Source organism: Antedon mediterranea, chromosome 3 (assembly GCF_964355755.1).
Source record: "Antedon mediterranea chromosome 3, ecAntMedi1.1, whole genome shotgun sequence".
Classification (NCBI taxonomy): Eukaryota; Metazoa; Echinodermata; class Crinoidea; order Comatulida; family Antedonidae; genus Antedon; species Antedon mediterranea.
The window spans coordinates 632462-646598 of NC_092672.1; the positions used below are offsets into that span (position 1 = coordinate 632462).

General features: G+C 33.0%; 2 protein-coding genes across 5 annotated transcripts; one reads left to right on the forward strand and one right to left on the reverse strand.

Moving 5' to 3' along the window:
• The first annotated feature begins 4634 nt into the window (after positions 1-4634).
• LOC140043303 (CD2 antigen cytoplasmic tail-binding protein 2-like) lies at positions 4635-9372 on the forward strand. Of its 4 annotated transcripts, none has more exons than XM_072087804.1 (4): positions 4635-4641; positions 5959-6175; positions 7774-8370; positions 8842-9372. In XM_072087804.1, exons 2-4 carry the CDS (start codon positions 5962-5964, stop codon positions 9060-9062), a joined length of 1032 nt encoding a protein of 343 aa, XP_071943905.1. In that variant the 5' UTR covers positions 4635-4641; positions 5959-5961; the 3' UTR covers positions 9063-9372. The 4 variants fall into 4 exon arrangements, with proteins under 4 accessions (XP_071943905.1, XP_071943903.1, XP_071943904.1 ...); XM_072087802.1 differs by lacking the exon at positions 4635-4641 and adding an exon at positions 5098-5230; XM_072087803.1 differs by lacking the exon at positions 4635-4641 and adding an exon at positions 5146-5209.
• A 94-nt stretch (positions 9373-9466) lies between these two features.
• On the reverse strand, positions 9467-14116 carry LOC140043304 (centromere protein S-like). Its single transcript, XM_072087806.1, has 5 exons — positions 13986-14116; positions 13493-13616; positions 10414-10447; positions 9936-10002; positions 9467-9602 (listed from the first exon to the last, which is right to left on the reverse strand). The coding sequence occupies exons 1-5, from the start codon at positions 14025-14027 to the stop codon at positions 9486-9488; spliced, it is 384 nt and encodes a 127-aa protein (XP_071943907.1). The 5' UTR covers positions 14028-14116; the 3' UTR covers positions 9467-9485.
• Between the last annotated feature and the right edge of the window lie 21 nt (positions 14117-14137).

Sequence of the window (14137 nt, forward strand, 5' to 3'; positions counted from 1 at the left end):
TCATCTTGCTTTTAACTGGGTTAATATGTCTATTTATGACGTAATGATGAATTACGTAATATACGTATAATAATAAATAGACTAATATTATTATATTATATTATTATTATTATTATTATTATTATTATATTATTTTTGGAGAGACACACCTTACCGGTGACAGCGTTTGTTTAATGCTTTTGTCTTTCCTCGGCCTCGTGTCTTGTTTTTCATATATATATATATATTTTTATGTTTTTTTTGTAATTATTATTTTATGTTTATTGCCGAAATGAATAAAATAAATAAAAATAAAATAATCCGCTGCCTAGTCATGGAATTTGTGGCGTAACGGGTAATGCTTAATTTTGAGTTCTCTCAGCCCTGGGTTCGAACCTCTACAGATTTTTTTTTATTGGAAAATGAATAATAAGCCTGTTGTTTTTCTTTTATTTTGAAAGAGAGATATTTAGATAGTTGAAATGTAATTTTGTAAAATCAGAAACAAAGTTGGATGGCATTCATTTTTCCATTAAATAGACTACCATAAAACCTCGAAAAAAGAAGCCGATTTTTTAGTACTCTTTGGTGGGCTTCTTTTCAACTTCTTTTCTTGAATTTCTAATAAAGATTAACAAATAAAAATGTAACAGTGTAGCATGTTGACCGCGAATGACTAACAATACCATCTACCCCATTACACCTGAACACAAACTCATTTGCATAACAACGCACGGCATACCAAACTGTTTAAAATAGAGCTGAAAGGTACGGGTCACCGGAAATGACACCAGCTATATTTTGGAACAAAATATATGAGTCTTCTGTACCCCTACCATGCTTGAGGCTGAACAAAGACAATTTTGAAAAATATAGAGCTGATGGGTTCCCGCTCGAAATGGCACTTTCCATGATTTGAAATTATATGAAACAAATAATTATATAAGACACATGGGCATCTTTATAATGTTCATGTGATCTCATCAGTCCTCCATTAACCAGCCCCATATTTAAAAATGCAGACAAACTGTCTGTTTAAATATTTATTCTGGGACGATCCGGCCATATACGCCAACTACCATAAACTTTTATTCATAACATATAATAGTACAACCGGACCGGGAGTACAACACAATATCTTGATATTTCCCTGCACAAACTCATTTGCATGACGAAATCGTTTATGATGGGACAAAAATGTGGCATCTTGAATTGCCGGATTGGGAATTTCTTGTAATTTTGTCTGGCAACCTTTTCAAAATGGCGACGAAGCCTCGCACGACAAGAAAGAGCGAGCTATATTTCCTATACCATCCTGGCTAGTTGAGAATTCTCAACTATTTTATGTTTTTTTCTACCTTTCTGGAAAATGATATAATCCAAATTGTATTAATACTACCAGTAGTAAACATTTAGAAACACTTGCATACATTCACTAATTTTAGTTGTTTGTAGTTTAAGACAATCTTCGTGACATTTAAATGAAAACAATACGATAAAAACTATTGTGTCTGTATTTTACAAGACTATGACTTCCGTATAACGTGCATTGTGGGTACTTCAATTTTTATAGAAAAGCTAGGGAATCCTAATTTAGTAGGCAGCATATGGGGGCGGGGCAACCAAACTTGCTTATCAAATCAAAGCACAGTAAAGCAAAGGATAAAATTAATGTACGATCCAGTTTACCACTGTTCTCAACTATAGTCATTTTAGTATACTTGAGCACAGTGATAAAGAATAGGATAAACTTAACAATATACAACAAATAGCATTAATGTACGATCCAGTTTAACACTGTTCTCAACTATAGTCATTTTGGTATACTTGAGCACAGTGATAAAGAATAGGATAAACTTAACAATATACAACAAAAAACATTAATGTACGATGTAGTTTAACACTGTTCTCAACTATAGTCATTTTGGTATACTTGAGAACAGTGATAAAGAATAGGATAAACTTAACAATATACAACAAATAACATTAATGTACGATCCCGTTTAACACTGTTCTCAACTATAGTCATTTTGGTATACTTGAGCACAGTGATAAAGAATAGGATAAACTTAACAATATACAACAAATAACATTAATGTATGATCCCGTTTAACACTGTTCTCAACTATAGTCATTTTGGTATACTTGAGCACAGTGATAAAGAATAGGATAAACTTAATAATATACAACAAATAACATTAATGTACGATCCAGTTTAACACTGTTCTCAACTATAGTCATTTTGGTATACTTGAGCACAGTGATAAAGAATAGGATAAACTTAACAATATACAACAAATAACATTAATGTACGATCCAGTTTAACACTGTTCTCAACTATAGTCATTTTGGTATACTTGAGAACAGTGATAAAGAATAGGATAAACTTAACAATATACAACAAATAACATTAATGTATGATCCCGTTTAACACTGTTCTCAACTATAGTCATTTTGGTATACTTGAGCACAGTGATAAAGAATAGGATAAACTTAACAATATACAACAAATAACATTAATGTACGATGCCGTTTAACACTGTTCTCAACTATAGTCATTTTGGTATACTTAAGCTACAGTGATAAAGAATAGGATAAACTTAACAATATACAACAAAAAACATTAATGTACGATCCAGTTTAACACTGTTCTCAACTATAGTCATTTTGGTATACTTGAGAACAGTGATAAAGAATAGGATAAACTTAACAATATACAACAAATAACATTAATGTATGATCCCGTTTAACACTGTTCTCAACTATAGTCATTTTGGTATACTTGAGAACAGTGATAAAGAATAGGATAAACTTAACAATATACAACAAATAACATTAATGTACGATCCCGTTTAACACTGTTCTCAACTATAGTCATTTTGGTATACTTAAGCTACAGTGATAAAGAATAGGATAAACTTAATAATATACAACAAATAACATTAATGTACGATCCCGTTTAACACTGTTCTCAACTATAGTCATTTTGGTATACTTGAGCACATTGATAAAGAATAGGATAAACTTAATAATATACAACAAATAGCATTAATGTACGATCCCGTTTAACACTGTTCTCAACTATAGTCATTTTGGTATACTTGAGCACAGTGATAAAGAATAGGATAAACTTAACAATATACAACAAATAACATTAATGTACGATCCAGTTTAACACTGTTCTCAACTATAGTCATTTTGGCATACTTGAGCACAGTGATAAAGAATAGGATAAACTTAATAATATACAACAAATAGCATTAATGTACGATCCCGTTTAATACTGTTCTCAACTATAGTCATTTTGGTATACTTGAACACAGTGATAAAGAATAGGATAAACTTAATAATATACAACAAATAACATTAATGTACGATCCAGTTTAACACTGTTCTCAACTATAGTCATTTTGGTATACTTAAGCTACAGTGATAAAGAATAGGATAAACTTAATAATATACAACAAAAAACATTAATGTACGATCCCGTTTAACACTGTTCTCAACTATAGTCATTTTGGTATACTTGAGCACAGTGATAAAGAATAGGATAAACTTAACAATAAACAACAAATAACATTAATGTACGATCCAGTTTAACCCTGTTCTAAATTATAGTCATTTTGGTATACTTGAGCACAGTGATAAAGAATAGGATAAACTTAACAATATACAACAAATAACATTAATGTACGATCCAGTTTAACACTGTTCTCAACTATAGTCATTTTGGCATACTTGAGCACAGTGATAAAGAATAGGATAAACTTAATAATATACAACAAATAGCATTAATGTACGATCCCGTTTAACACTGTTCTCAACTATAGTCATTTTGGTATACTTGAACACAGTGATAAAGAATAGGATAAACTTAATAATATACAACAAATAACATTAATGTACGATCCAGTTTAACACTGTTCTCAACTATAGTCATTTTGGTATACTTAAGCTACAGTGATAAAGAATAGGATAAACTTAATAATATACAACAAAAAACATTAATGTACGATCCCGTTTAACACTGTTCTCAACTATAGTCATTTTGGTATACTTGAGCACAGTGATAAAGAATAGGATAAACTTAACAATAAACAACAAATAACATTAATGTACGATCCAGTTTAACCCTGTTCTAAATTATAGTCATTTTGGTATATTTGAGCACAGTGATAAAGAATAGGATAAACTTCGAATAAACAGAAAATAACATTAATGTACGATGCCGTTTAATACTGTTTTAAACTACAGTCATTTGAGTATAATATTAATCACAGATAAAGAATAAGATCAACTTTAATACTATTTATTAAATTAAAAAAACTAATTCTATATTAACACATATTATTTAAATATACTTTCACTGCTGATTTCTAGTATAAACAGGCCATAGGCCTATACATGGCTGCAGTCGCGTCCTCAAATTTGAGTTGGTGTTTACCGACCGACCGACATAGTGAGCTGTAGAGTCGCGTTTGCACGCTACTAAAAAGTTCACAAAAACCGTAAGACGGGCACAGGGGAGTTTGTTCGAAACTCCAACCCCTCCCCTGGCTATGCGTTTAGATTTTTCATGCCTCTTTTACAAACCAAGATTATTAGAATACTATTAGGAGGATCAAACACAATTCTTGTTGCCAGATTTCATTGACATTACAGGTATGAAGTATATCATATCATTAATGTACGATCCAGTTTAACACTGTTCTCAACTATAGTCATTTTGGTATACTTGAGCACAGTGATAAAGAATAGGATAAACTTAATAATATACAACAAAAAACATTAATGTACGATCCAGTTTAACACTGTTCTCAACTATAGTCATTTTGGTATACTTGAGCACAGTGATAAAGAATAGGATAAACTTAACAATATACAACAAAAAACATTAATGTACGATCCCGTTTACCACTGTTCTCGACTATAATCATTTTGGTATACTTGAGCACAGTGATAAAGAATAGCATAAACTTAATAATATACAACAAATAACATTAATGTACGATCCAGTTTACCACTGTTCTAAACTAAAGTCATTTTGGTATACTTGAGAACAGTGATAAAGAATAGGATAAACTTAACAATATACAACACAAAACATTAATGTACGATCCAGTTTAACACTGTTCTCAACTATAGTCATTTTGGTATACTTGAGCACAGTGAAACGAAAGCTTAATTATTGTCTGATATCGGGAATTGTATTAATACCTAGACCTATTCTGCAAGTATTTAACAAAATAATGTAAAATAAATCTTAAATTAGATTGTAAATAAAATAGAGTAGGCCTAGGCCTAGCTAGGGCCTAGGCCTACTACTACACTAGGCCTAGGCCTACTAGAGGCCTACTAGCCTAGGCCTAAAAGGCTAAGCTAGGCTATATAGGCCTAGGCCTACTACTAGGCTCTAGCCGCGCCTACTAGATAGCTAGTATATACTGTAGTAGTAGGCCCTAGCTAGAGCTCTACCTAGCTAGGCCGGCCTAGCTAGGGCCTGCCCCCTGCTGGCTGCTAGAGCCTAGCCTGCTATCCCATCTACCCAGATTTAATTCAAAAATCTATTTATTATTATACCTGCTGTCTGTAGTCTAGTAGGCCTTATCTTAGACTTAGAGTAGTAATAGCCTGCCTAGTATTAATTGTATTATTTTTGATGTATTTTTTTTCTGTTTTTTTTAATTTTTTTTTATTTAACCATAATTAATGAGGGTGATCCATCCAGCTGTTGCTGATCATTAGGGACCCTCAGAGGTTCACAAGACAAACATATACACTAGATGCTCTACATAAACAAAGTCTTAATACAGTATTACAAGTCTTTGGGAGTGGAGTAATTTGGTCCTTAGAAAAAATCCTGACATGTAACGGGAGTGGACTTGAACCCAGGACCCTTGGAGTGGTAGACAAGCATCATAACCACCAAGCCACAACTCCACTGTTGTTGAACTAAATAAACACACTTTTTGATTGCAGAAAATGTCGAAAAGAAAAGCTGTGGAGGGTGAAGAGCCCGAGTTGGGGTCATTTTCAGACCATTCTAAACGGAAGGTTAGGTTTAATGAAAAGGAAGAAAGCAGTAAAGATGAGAAAACAAGTCGCTTCAATACTAAACACTCACTAGATAGTGATGAAGAAGATAATACAGCTGACCCTTCAACTTATAACATTGAGGAAGGGGATCTTGTAGAAGGTGTGTATGTTTAATGTATGAGTAGTAGTTTCTTATTCACGAAAAATACATTAAATTAAACATTTAAAGACCCCTTCCCTGCAATTTTGGACGTTTTTTGGAAAATAATACATATATATCATTTTAAAAACATTAAACCATGTCATTCCTTGTCTTAAATGTACGTTTTATGGTAAATTATGATAAAAAGTTAGAAACAATGCACTACCTAAGTAGCTCGCGGCGATCGACCTCTAGCTAGGCTTAGTTTTGTAGGCCTAGCTGGTAAACATCGGTAACGTATGAACATCGTACGCTACCTATATACCTAGCCTGACGTTGTATAGTTGCTGCATTAATTGTCTTTCTATTTTTGCCAGACTCCGTTGATACAAATTGGGGAAAACCCGGTATTTTCGCTGAAAAGTTAGGAGTCTTCCATTTGTTTTGGCCTCACGATCGATCGAAAAGTGAGCGAATTACAGGTGAAAAACAAAAATATCAATCCGCGCGCAATGCATTTTGGGATTTATAGCGGGCCGCTATAATTATTAGAATCGACTTATTTTTCACATTTTTAACCGTTTAAAGACAAAAAAAGTTATCGCAATAGGATCATATAGTATTATTTTTACATTAAATATAGTTTGTGATCTTAAATTAGATCTAAAAAACGTAGGGAATGGGGCTTTAACAACTTTAATTACTCTTGAAACTCTTTTTAGTCGCGTGGACGCGACTCTATAGTTCACTAGGTCGCGGTATCACTATGCGTTTTATCGCTTTCTGACCTTATCTCGATATCAGTTTAATCTAGCTAAGTCAATTTTTCACAGTATATTCCTTATGGCCAGGAATCAATGTGGTTATGTTTTCACGGTGCGCAATAAACAATTACGCGGTCTACGCACGATTTAACGAAATCACGTTTGTAATCATATCTTCACAACCATGAATCACAATTAAATAAAATTTGGTACTCATAAATTTCAGGGCATAAATCATCATATGGCAATACAATTACGTGCGTAACGCATGCGTACGCGCGCTTAAAATTTTCAAAATTTGTTTTCGATGAAATAAGACTACGTTTCAGGCAATTTTAAGCGTTTACAAAATTTCCATGAGTGCGCAGATTTTTGCGCGCGCACTGCGCGTTAAATGTTGTTGCGTACTCTTTTTGCCCGATTTCTGTTTTCTTGACTTAAAAAAATATAAATGTTTTTAAACATTTCAACATTTTTAAACATGTTCAGTAATTTCGGTCAGTTGGTAGGTTAGTCGGTCGGTCGGTAAACACTAATGAGCACGCGACTGGAGCCATCTATATGGCCTTGTTTTTTCAAAACGTTAACGCACAACTAAAAAAGTTTATCACAATAAAATAAAATTGGTTAAACATCTATAAATATACAACTATATACTGTATTACAAAACAACTTTGAAAAATACAATTACAATTACAATGTTACATTATTTTAGTTATATTTTTCTAGTAGCATGCGGCCTGTACATTTTTAGGTACAGTAATTGATTCCATTCAATAACTCCTTAATAGGAAATACCATACTTTTTCTATAGTAAGTTGTTTCAGTGAATAAGTGTTTCTTTTTTGACAGGTTGTGAGGACAGAACATTGGAGAGTGAAGGAGGAATGAAACTAACTCCTTTCAACCTGAAAGAGGAAATGCAGGACGGATACTTTGACAAAGAAGGAAATTATTTTGAGAAGAAAGATGATGAAATCAAGGACAGCTGGATGGATGAAATAGATTGGGTGAAGGTAAAAGTGAAAGAAAGTTTGAGAAAAGATGAGAAGGACGAATCCAGTATGGTAGGGGATGAACCTGTAAATGAGCTTAATATTCTCAATAACATTTTGCCTTTTCTTAAACCGGGTGAAACGATTTCAAAAGCAGTTCGTCGGTTAGGAGGAGGAAAACAGACAAAAAACAGACCATGGGAAAAAAAGAAAAACAGTGGTAAGGCAGCAGCAGCCAATGAGAATGTAAATAAGGATGACATGTTAAAACTGACTGAGCATGTTGATGAACTTGTCGCCAATGGCAACTATGAAGTGTATCAATACACTTATGAAAAAATTACACATTTACTTGAAGAACAGAAACGCAAAGAAGTGAAGAAAAAAGCAGATGCATTTGACATGTTCTCCGACAATGTTGATGAAGAAAAATTGAACACAAATAATCAAGATGGTAATCATTATTTTATTTTTGTTGTTAAAGATGACCAAAATTATTTATGTATGCGAAAAACAACAAAATAAAAATTTGAATATTTTATATTCAATTTTATATTTACATTATGTCTACTATATCAATTCTATAAATAGTTTTAAGCAACAATTGTGATGTACAGTATTTTTTAATCCTTTTATGTCTCAGACTTATCTTTTGTGTTTTTTCTATATGAATGTTTTTTATGGATGTTTTTATATGATTTTAATGAGGAGCAGAGTCTTAAATTTTATATTAATTATGTCTATAATATATTGATATTATAACTTTTGTGTCTTTTGTGTTTTTTCTATGTTAATATTTTTTATGGATGTTTTTAATGAGGAGCTGAGTCTTACATTTTATATTAATTTTGTCTATGTCTATGATATATCATTTTTATCATATAATAAAGTAATAATATGTAAACATCTTTTATTAAATTTCTAGATTCAAACGAAAAGAAAAATCAATTGAGTGTGGATGAAGTTTACTGGGAGTACCGATGGGAAGACAAAGAGGGCGCTGCGATCCACGGACCATTCACTAGTACCCAAATGCAAGAATGGGTCGATAAAGACTATTTTCCCGACGGTGTTTTAGTTAGAAAGGTTAACTCTGGAGCTAATTTCTACACATCTAAGAGAATAGACTTTGACTTGTATACATAGTTTTTATGATTGAGTGTGTGGGAACAGCAGCAACATATACCAAGGAATTATGATAAACTTAATTTGACAGGTCATTGAATAGCACTTAAAGCTTGGTTCACACTAGGACTCAAAGCTAAATAGTGTAGCAGCACAAAGCTTGGTTCCCACTAGTAATTTGATTATTTTCTAATATGCAGTATTTTTTTGTAGAAACATTTTGAAAAAAATAAAAGAATCAACACATTGTATGAGATGTGCAGTAAAAATATAGGTATTATTGCTAAACACAATTTTAAAATGAAACAATAAAACCTTGTGGAATGATACAAATATTTTTATTTATAATACTGTACAGTAATATACACAATTTTACAAAACAGAAAGACCATACTATAGCATGGTTAATGTGCAGAGCAATGCATGTTTCAATACATCCAATGTTCATTCATTTTCTTTCACCACTGTGCTCTTTTTCTTTCGACTTTTTTTCACCCGTCCTTCTTTCTCTGCTGCATTCACTGCAGACAGTTTGTCACTCACTTCTTTTATGTGGTTGGCCTGAAATAAGAAATAGAAAACTATTACAATATTACAGATTCACTACAAACTACAGTAATGTATAATAAAATATTCAAATAAACAATTTGATAAATTAAGTTATTTTCCATTTTCGCTAATTATTTGTCATATAACAATTTACAAATACTGATAAGGTATTATTTAGCTAATCCAAGCTTATCAACTACATGTACGTACTTGACATGATTTCTTTAATAAAAAAAAGTAGAGAAAAACAGTAAGCAGGATAACAAAAATAAGTTACATATGCTGTATAATAATACCTGTAGAAAGATATATGAGAGCTGTATTTGGTGAATCTTTTGTACTTACCAGGGCACCACTTCTCCTGGCCAGTAAGCGGACATCATCTGTATTTATCACAGATCTCTTACCATGCCTGAAAATAAGCCAAATAACACTAACAGTCAATCAATCGAACACAAATAATAATCAAACACATTTATTATTTTGTGGCATAACGGAATAGAATGAGTTTAAATACACTTGTTTATGGAGAAGCATAACTTTATGGTGTCACTGACAACATTTTATGTCATGTTTATGGAGAAGCATAACTTTATGGTGTCACTGACAACATTTTATATCATGTTGGATGTAATATTGATTTATCTGTCATTTATCTGACCATTGAATGTAATCAGTCTTTAAGAAAAAATGTTTATTTATAATTTTCAGTATATCACCAGGTGATTTAGTTTGTGAATGGTATCAACTGAAAGACTAGAAACCGGAGGCAAACAAACTCAGAATTAATGTAATCAGTACTACTATTAAACTTTGTGATTACCTTGCAAATAACTCCAAATCCACAGCAGCAATTTCTATTAGAAGATAACAAAGTTCAATATATTTAATCTCACTGAAAAAGACAGTCATTGATTCAATTAATTAATTGAATCTCTAACAATTAAGAGCTAGTTATAGGCCTAGTTATAATTCATTGTATACTTTTTAGTGGTGGTTGGAAGATGTTTGTGTTTCGATGGTTGGTAAAAACAAAAATAACAACTCTCTGGTAAAAGTCTACAATATTTTTTCATGACAAATAAACAAATTTCTCTCTCGAAAACTCTTCTTATGAGATGATGTAGTTGATCATGGTAGTGCTGTATATCTTTGATGTAGTTGATCATGGTAGTGCTGTATGTCTTTGATGTAGTTGATCATGGTATTGCTGTATGTCTTTGATGTAGTTGATCATGGTATTGCTGTATGTCTTTGATGTAGTTGATCATGGTATTGCTGTATGTCTTTGATGTAGTTGATCATGGTATTGCTGTATGTCTTTGATGTAGTTGATCATGGTATTGCTGTATGTCTTTGATGTAGTTGATCATGGTAGTGCTGTATGTCTTTGATGTAGTTGATCATGGTAGTGCTGTATGTCTTTGATGTAGTTGATCATGGTATTGCTGTATGTCTTTGATGTAGTTGATCATGGTATTGCTGTATGTCTTTGATGTAGTTGATCATGGTAGTGCTGTATATCTTTGATGTAGTTGATCATGGTATTGCTGTATGTCTTTGATGTAGTTGATCATGGTATTGCTGTATATCTTTGATGTAGTTGATCATGGTATTGCTGTATGTCTTTGATGTAGTTGATCATGGTATTGCTGTATGTCTTTGATGTAGTTGATCATGGTATTGCTGTATGTCTTTGATGTAGTTGATCATGGTAGTGCTGTATATCTTTGATGTAGTTGATCATGGTATTGCTGTATGTCTTTGATGTAGTTGATCATGGTATTGCTGTATGTCTTTGATGTAGTTGATCATGGTATTGCTGTATGTCTTTGATGTAGTTGATCGTGGTAGTGCTGTATGTCTTTGATGTAGTTGATCATGGTAGTGCTGTATATCTTTGATGTAGTTGATCATGGTATTGCTGTATGTCTTTGATGTAGTTGATCGTGGTAGTGCTGTATGTCTTTGATGTAGTTGATCATGGTATTGCTGTATGTCTTTGATGTAGTTGATCATGGTAGTGCTGTATGTCTTTGATGTAGTTGATCATGGTAGTGCTGTATATCTTTGATGTAGTTGATCATGGTATTGCTGTATGTCTTTGATGTAGTTGATCATGGTAGTGCTGTATGTCTTTGATGTAGTTGATCATGGTATTGCTGTATGTCTTTGATGTAGTTGATCATGGTATTGCTGTATATCTTTGATGTAGTTGATCATGGTAGTGCTGTATGTCTTTGATGTAGTTGATCATGGTAGTGCTGTATGTCTTTGATGTAGTTGATCATGGTATTGCTGTATGTCTTTGATGTAGTTGATCATGGTAGTGCTGTATGTCTTTGATGTAGTTGATCATGGTAGTGCTGTATATCTTTGATGTAGTTGATCATGGTATTGCTGTATGTCTTTGATGTAGTTGATCATGGTAGTGCTGTATGTCTTTGATGTAGTTGATCATGGTAGTGCTGTATATCTTTGATGTAGTTGATCATGGTATTGCTGTATGTCTTTGATGTAGTTGATCATGGTAGTGCTGTATGTCTTTGATGTAGTTGATCATGGTAGTGCTGTATATCTTTGATGTAGTTGATCATGGTATTGCTGTATGTCTTTGATGTAGTTGATCATGGTAGTGCTGTATGTCTTTGATGTAGTTGATCATGGTATTGCTGTATGTCTTTGATGTAGTTGATCATGGTATTGCTGTATGTCTTTGATGTAGTTGATCATGGTAGTGCTGTATGTCTTTGATGTAGTTGATCATGGTAGTGCTGTATGTCTTTGATGTAGTTGATCATGGTATTGCTGTATGTCTTTGATGTAGTTGATCATGGTATTGCTGTATGTCTTTGATGTAGTTGATCATGGTATTGCTGTATGTCTTTGATGTAGTTGATCATGGTAGTGCTGTATGTCTTTGATGTAGTTGATCATGGTAGTGCTGTATGTCTTTGATGTAGTTGATCATGGTATTGCTGTATGTCTTTGATGTAGTTGATCATGGTATTGCTGTATGTCTTTGATGTAGTTGATCATGGTAGTGCTGTATGTCTTTGATGTAGTTGATCATGGTATTGCTGTATGTCTTTGATGTAGTTGATCATGGTATTGCTGTATGTCTTTGATGTAGTTGATCATGGTATTGCTGTATGTCTTTGATGTAGTTGATCATGGTATTGCTGTATGTCTTTGATGTAGTTGATCGTGGTAGTGCTGTATGTCTTTGATGTAGTTGATCATGGTATTGCTGTATGTCTTTGATGTAGTTGATCATGGTAGTGCTGTATGTCTTTGATGTAGTTGATCATGGTAGTGCTGTATGTCTTTGATGTAGTTGATCATGGTATTGCTGTATGTCTTTGATGTAGTTGATCATGGTATTGCTGTATGTCTTTGATGTAGTTGATCATGGTATTGCTGTATGTCTTTGATGTAGTTGATCATGGTAGTGCTGTATGTCTTTGATGTAGTTGATCATGGTAGTGCTGTATGTCTTTGATGTAGTTGATCATGGTATTGCTGTATGTCTTTGATGTAGTTGATCATGGTATTGCTGTATGTCTTTGATGTAGTTGATCATGGTAGTGCTGTATGTCTTTGATGTAGTTGATCATGGTATTGCTGTATGTCTTTGATGTAGTTGATCATGGTATTGCTGTATGTCTTTGATGTAGTTGATCATGGTATTGCTGTATGTCTTTGATGTAGTTGATCATGGTATTGCTGTATGTCTTTGATGTAGTTGATCGTGGTAGTGCTGTATGTCTTTGATGTAGTTGATCATGGTATTGCTGTATGTCTTTGATGTAGTTGATCATGGTATTGCTATGTCTTATGTAATGTAAGCAATTGTCTATTTATTACATTTGCTATTTATATAACATTTCTCAGCTTCTTACCACATTGACGGAAGGTTGCCTCGGCAAGTGCTGCAATAACTTGCTTCGAAAATGTAACTTCTATTTCGCGAGATGTCTCCTCGCAAATCTGTCCGACAGTAAAATGTACAGCTGCTTTCAAGCGCTAAATTAAAAAAAAAGGTTACAACCAAAATTATTATCATGACATGTGAATGTGATGATGCATAATAACTTACCGTATATTATATAAGGATTAAATAGCTACTGCTTCTTCTGGCTTCAAATTGAATACAATCAAATCATCCTATATTTGAATGGAATAACCCACTAAGTCTAAGGCTAATCTGTCATATCTCTCATCTCACAACACAGTGTCAACTCCCACCAGCAGGCCAGACAGTTACTTACTAAATAGTACTGTACTACTCTAGCCTCCATTAACAGGCAGCTAGGCCTAGGTCTGGGCTCTGTTTATTATATATGGCCTATCTTTATTCTATTATATGAATACAATTTTTGGTAGCTAAATTACCTGAGTATGTGCTAGTTTTTCATATTCATCTTGGGATTCCATATTAATATAGTTTGGTAGGAAGGAGGAGGACTATTATACAAACGACCCGAGTCGAGAGAAAACAATTTTGTTAACAATAACAATTCAACTTTCGCGCAATTATTAATTTG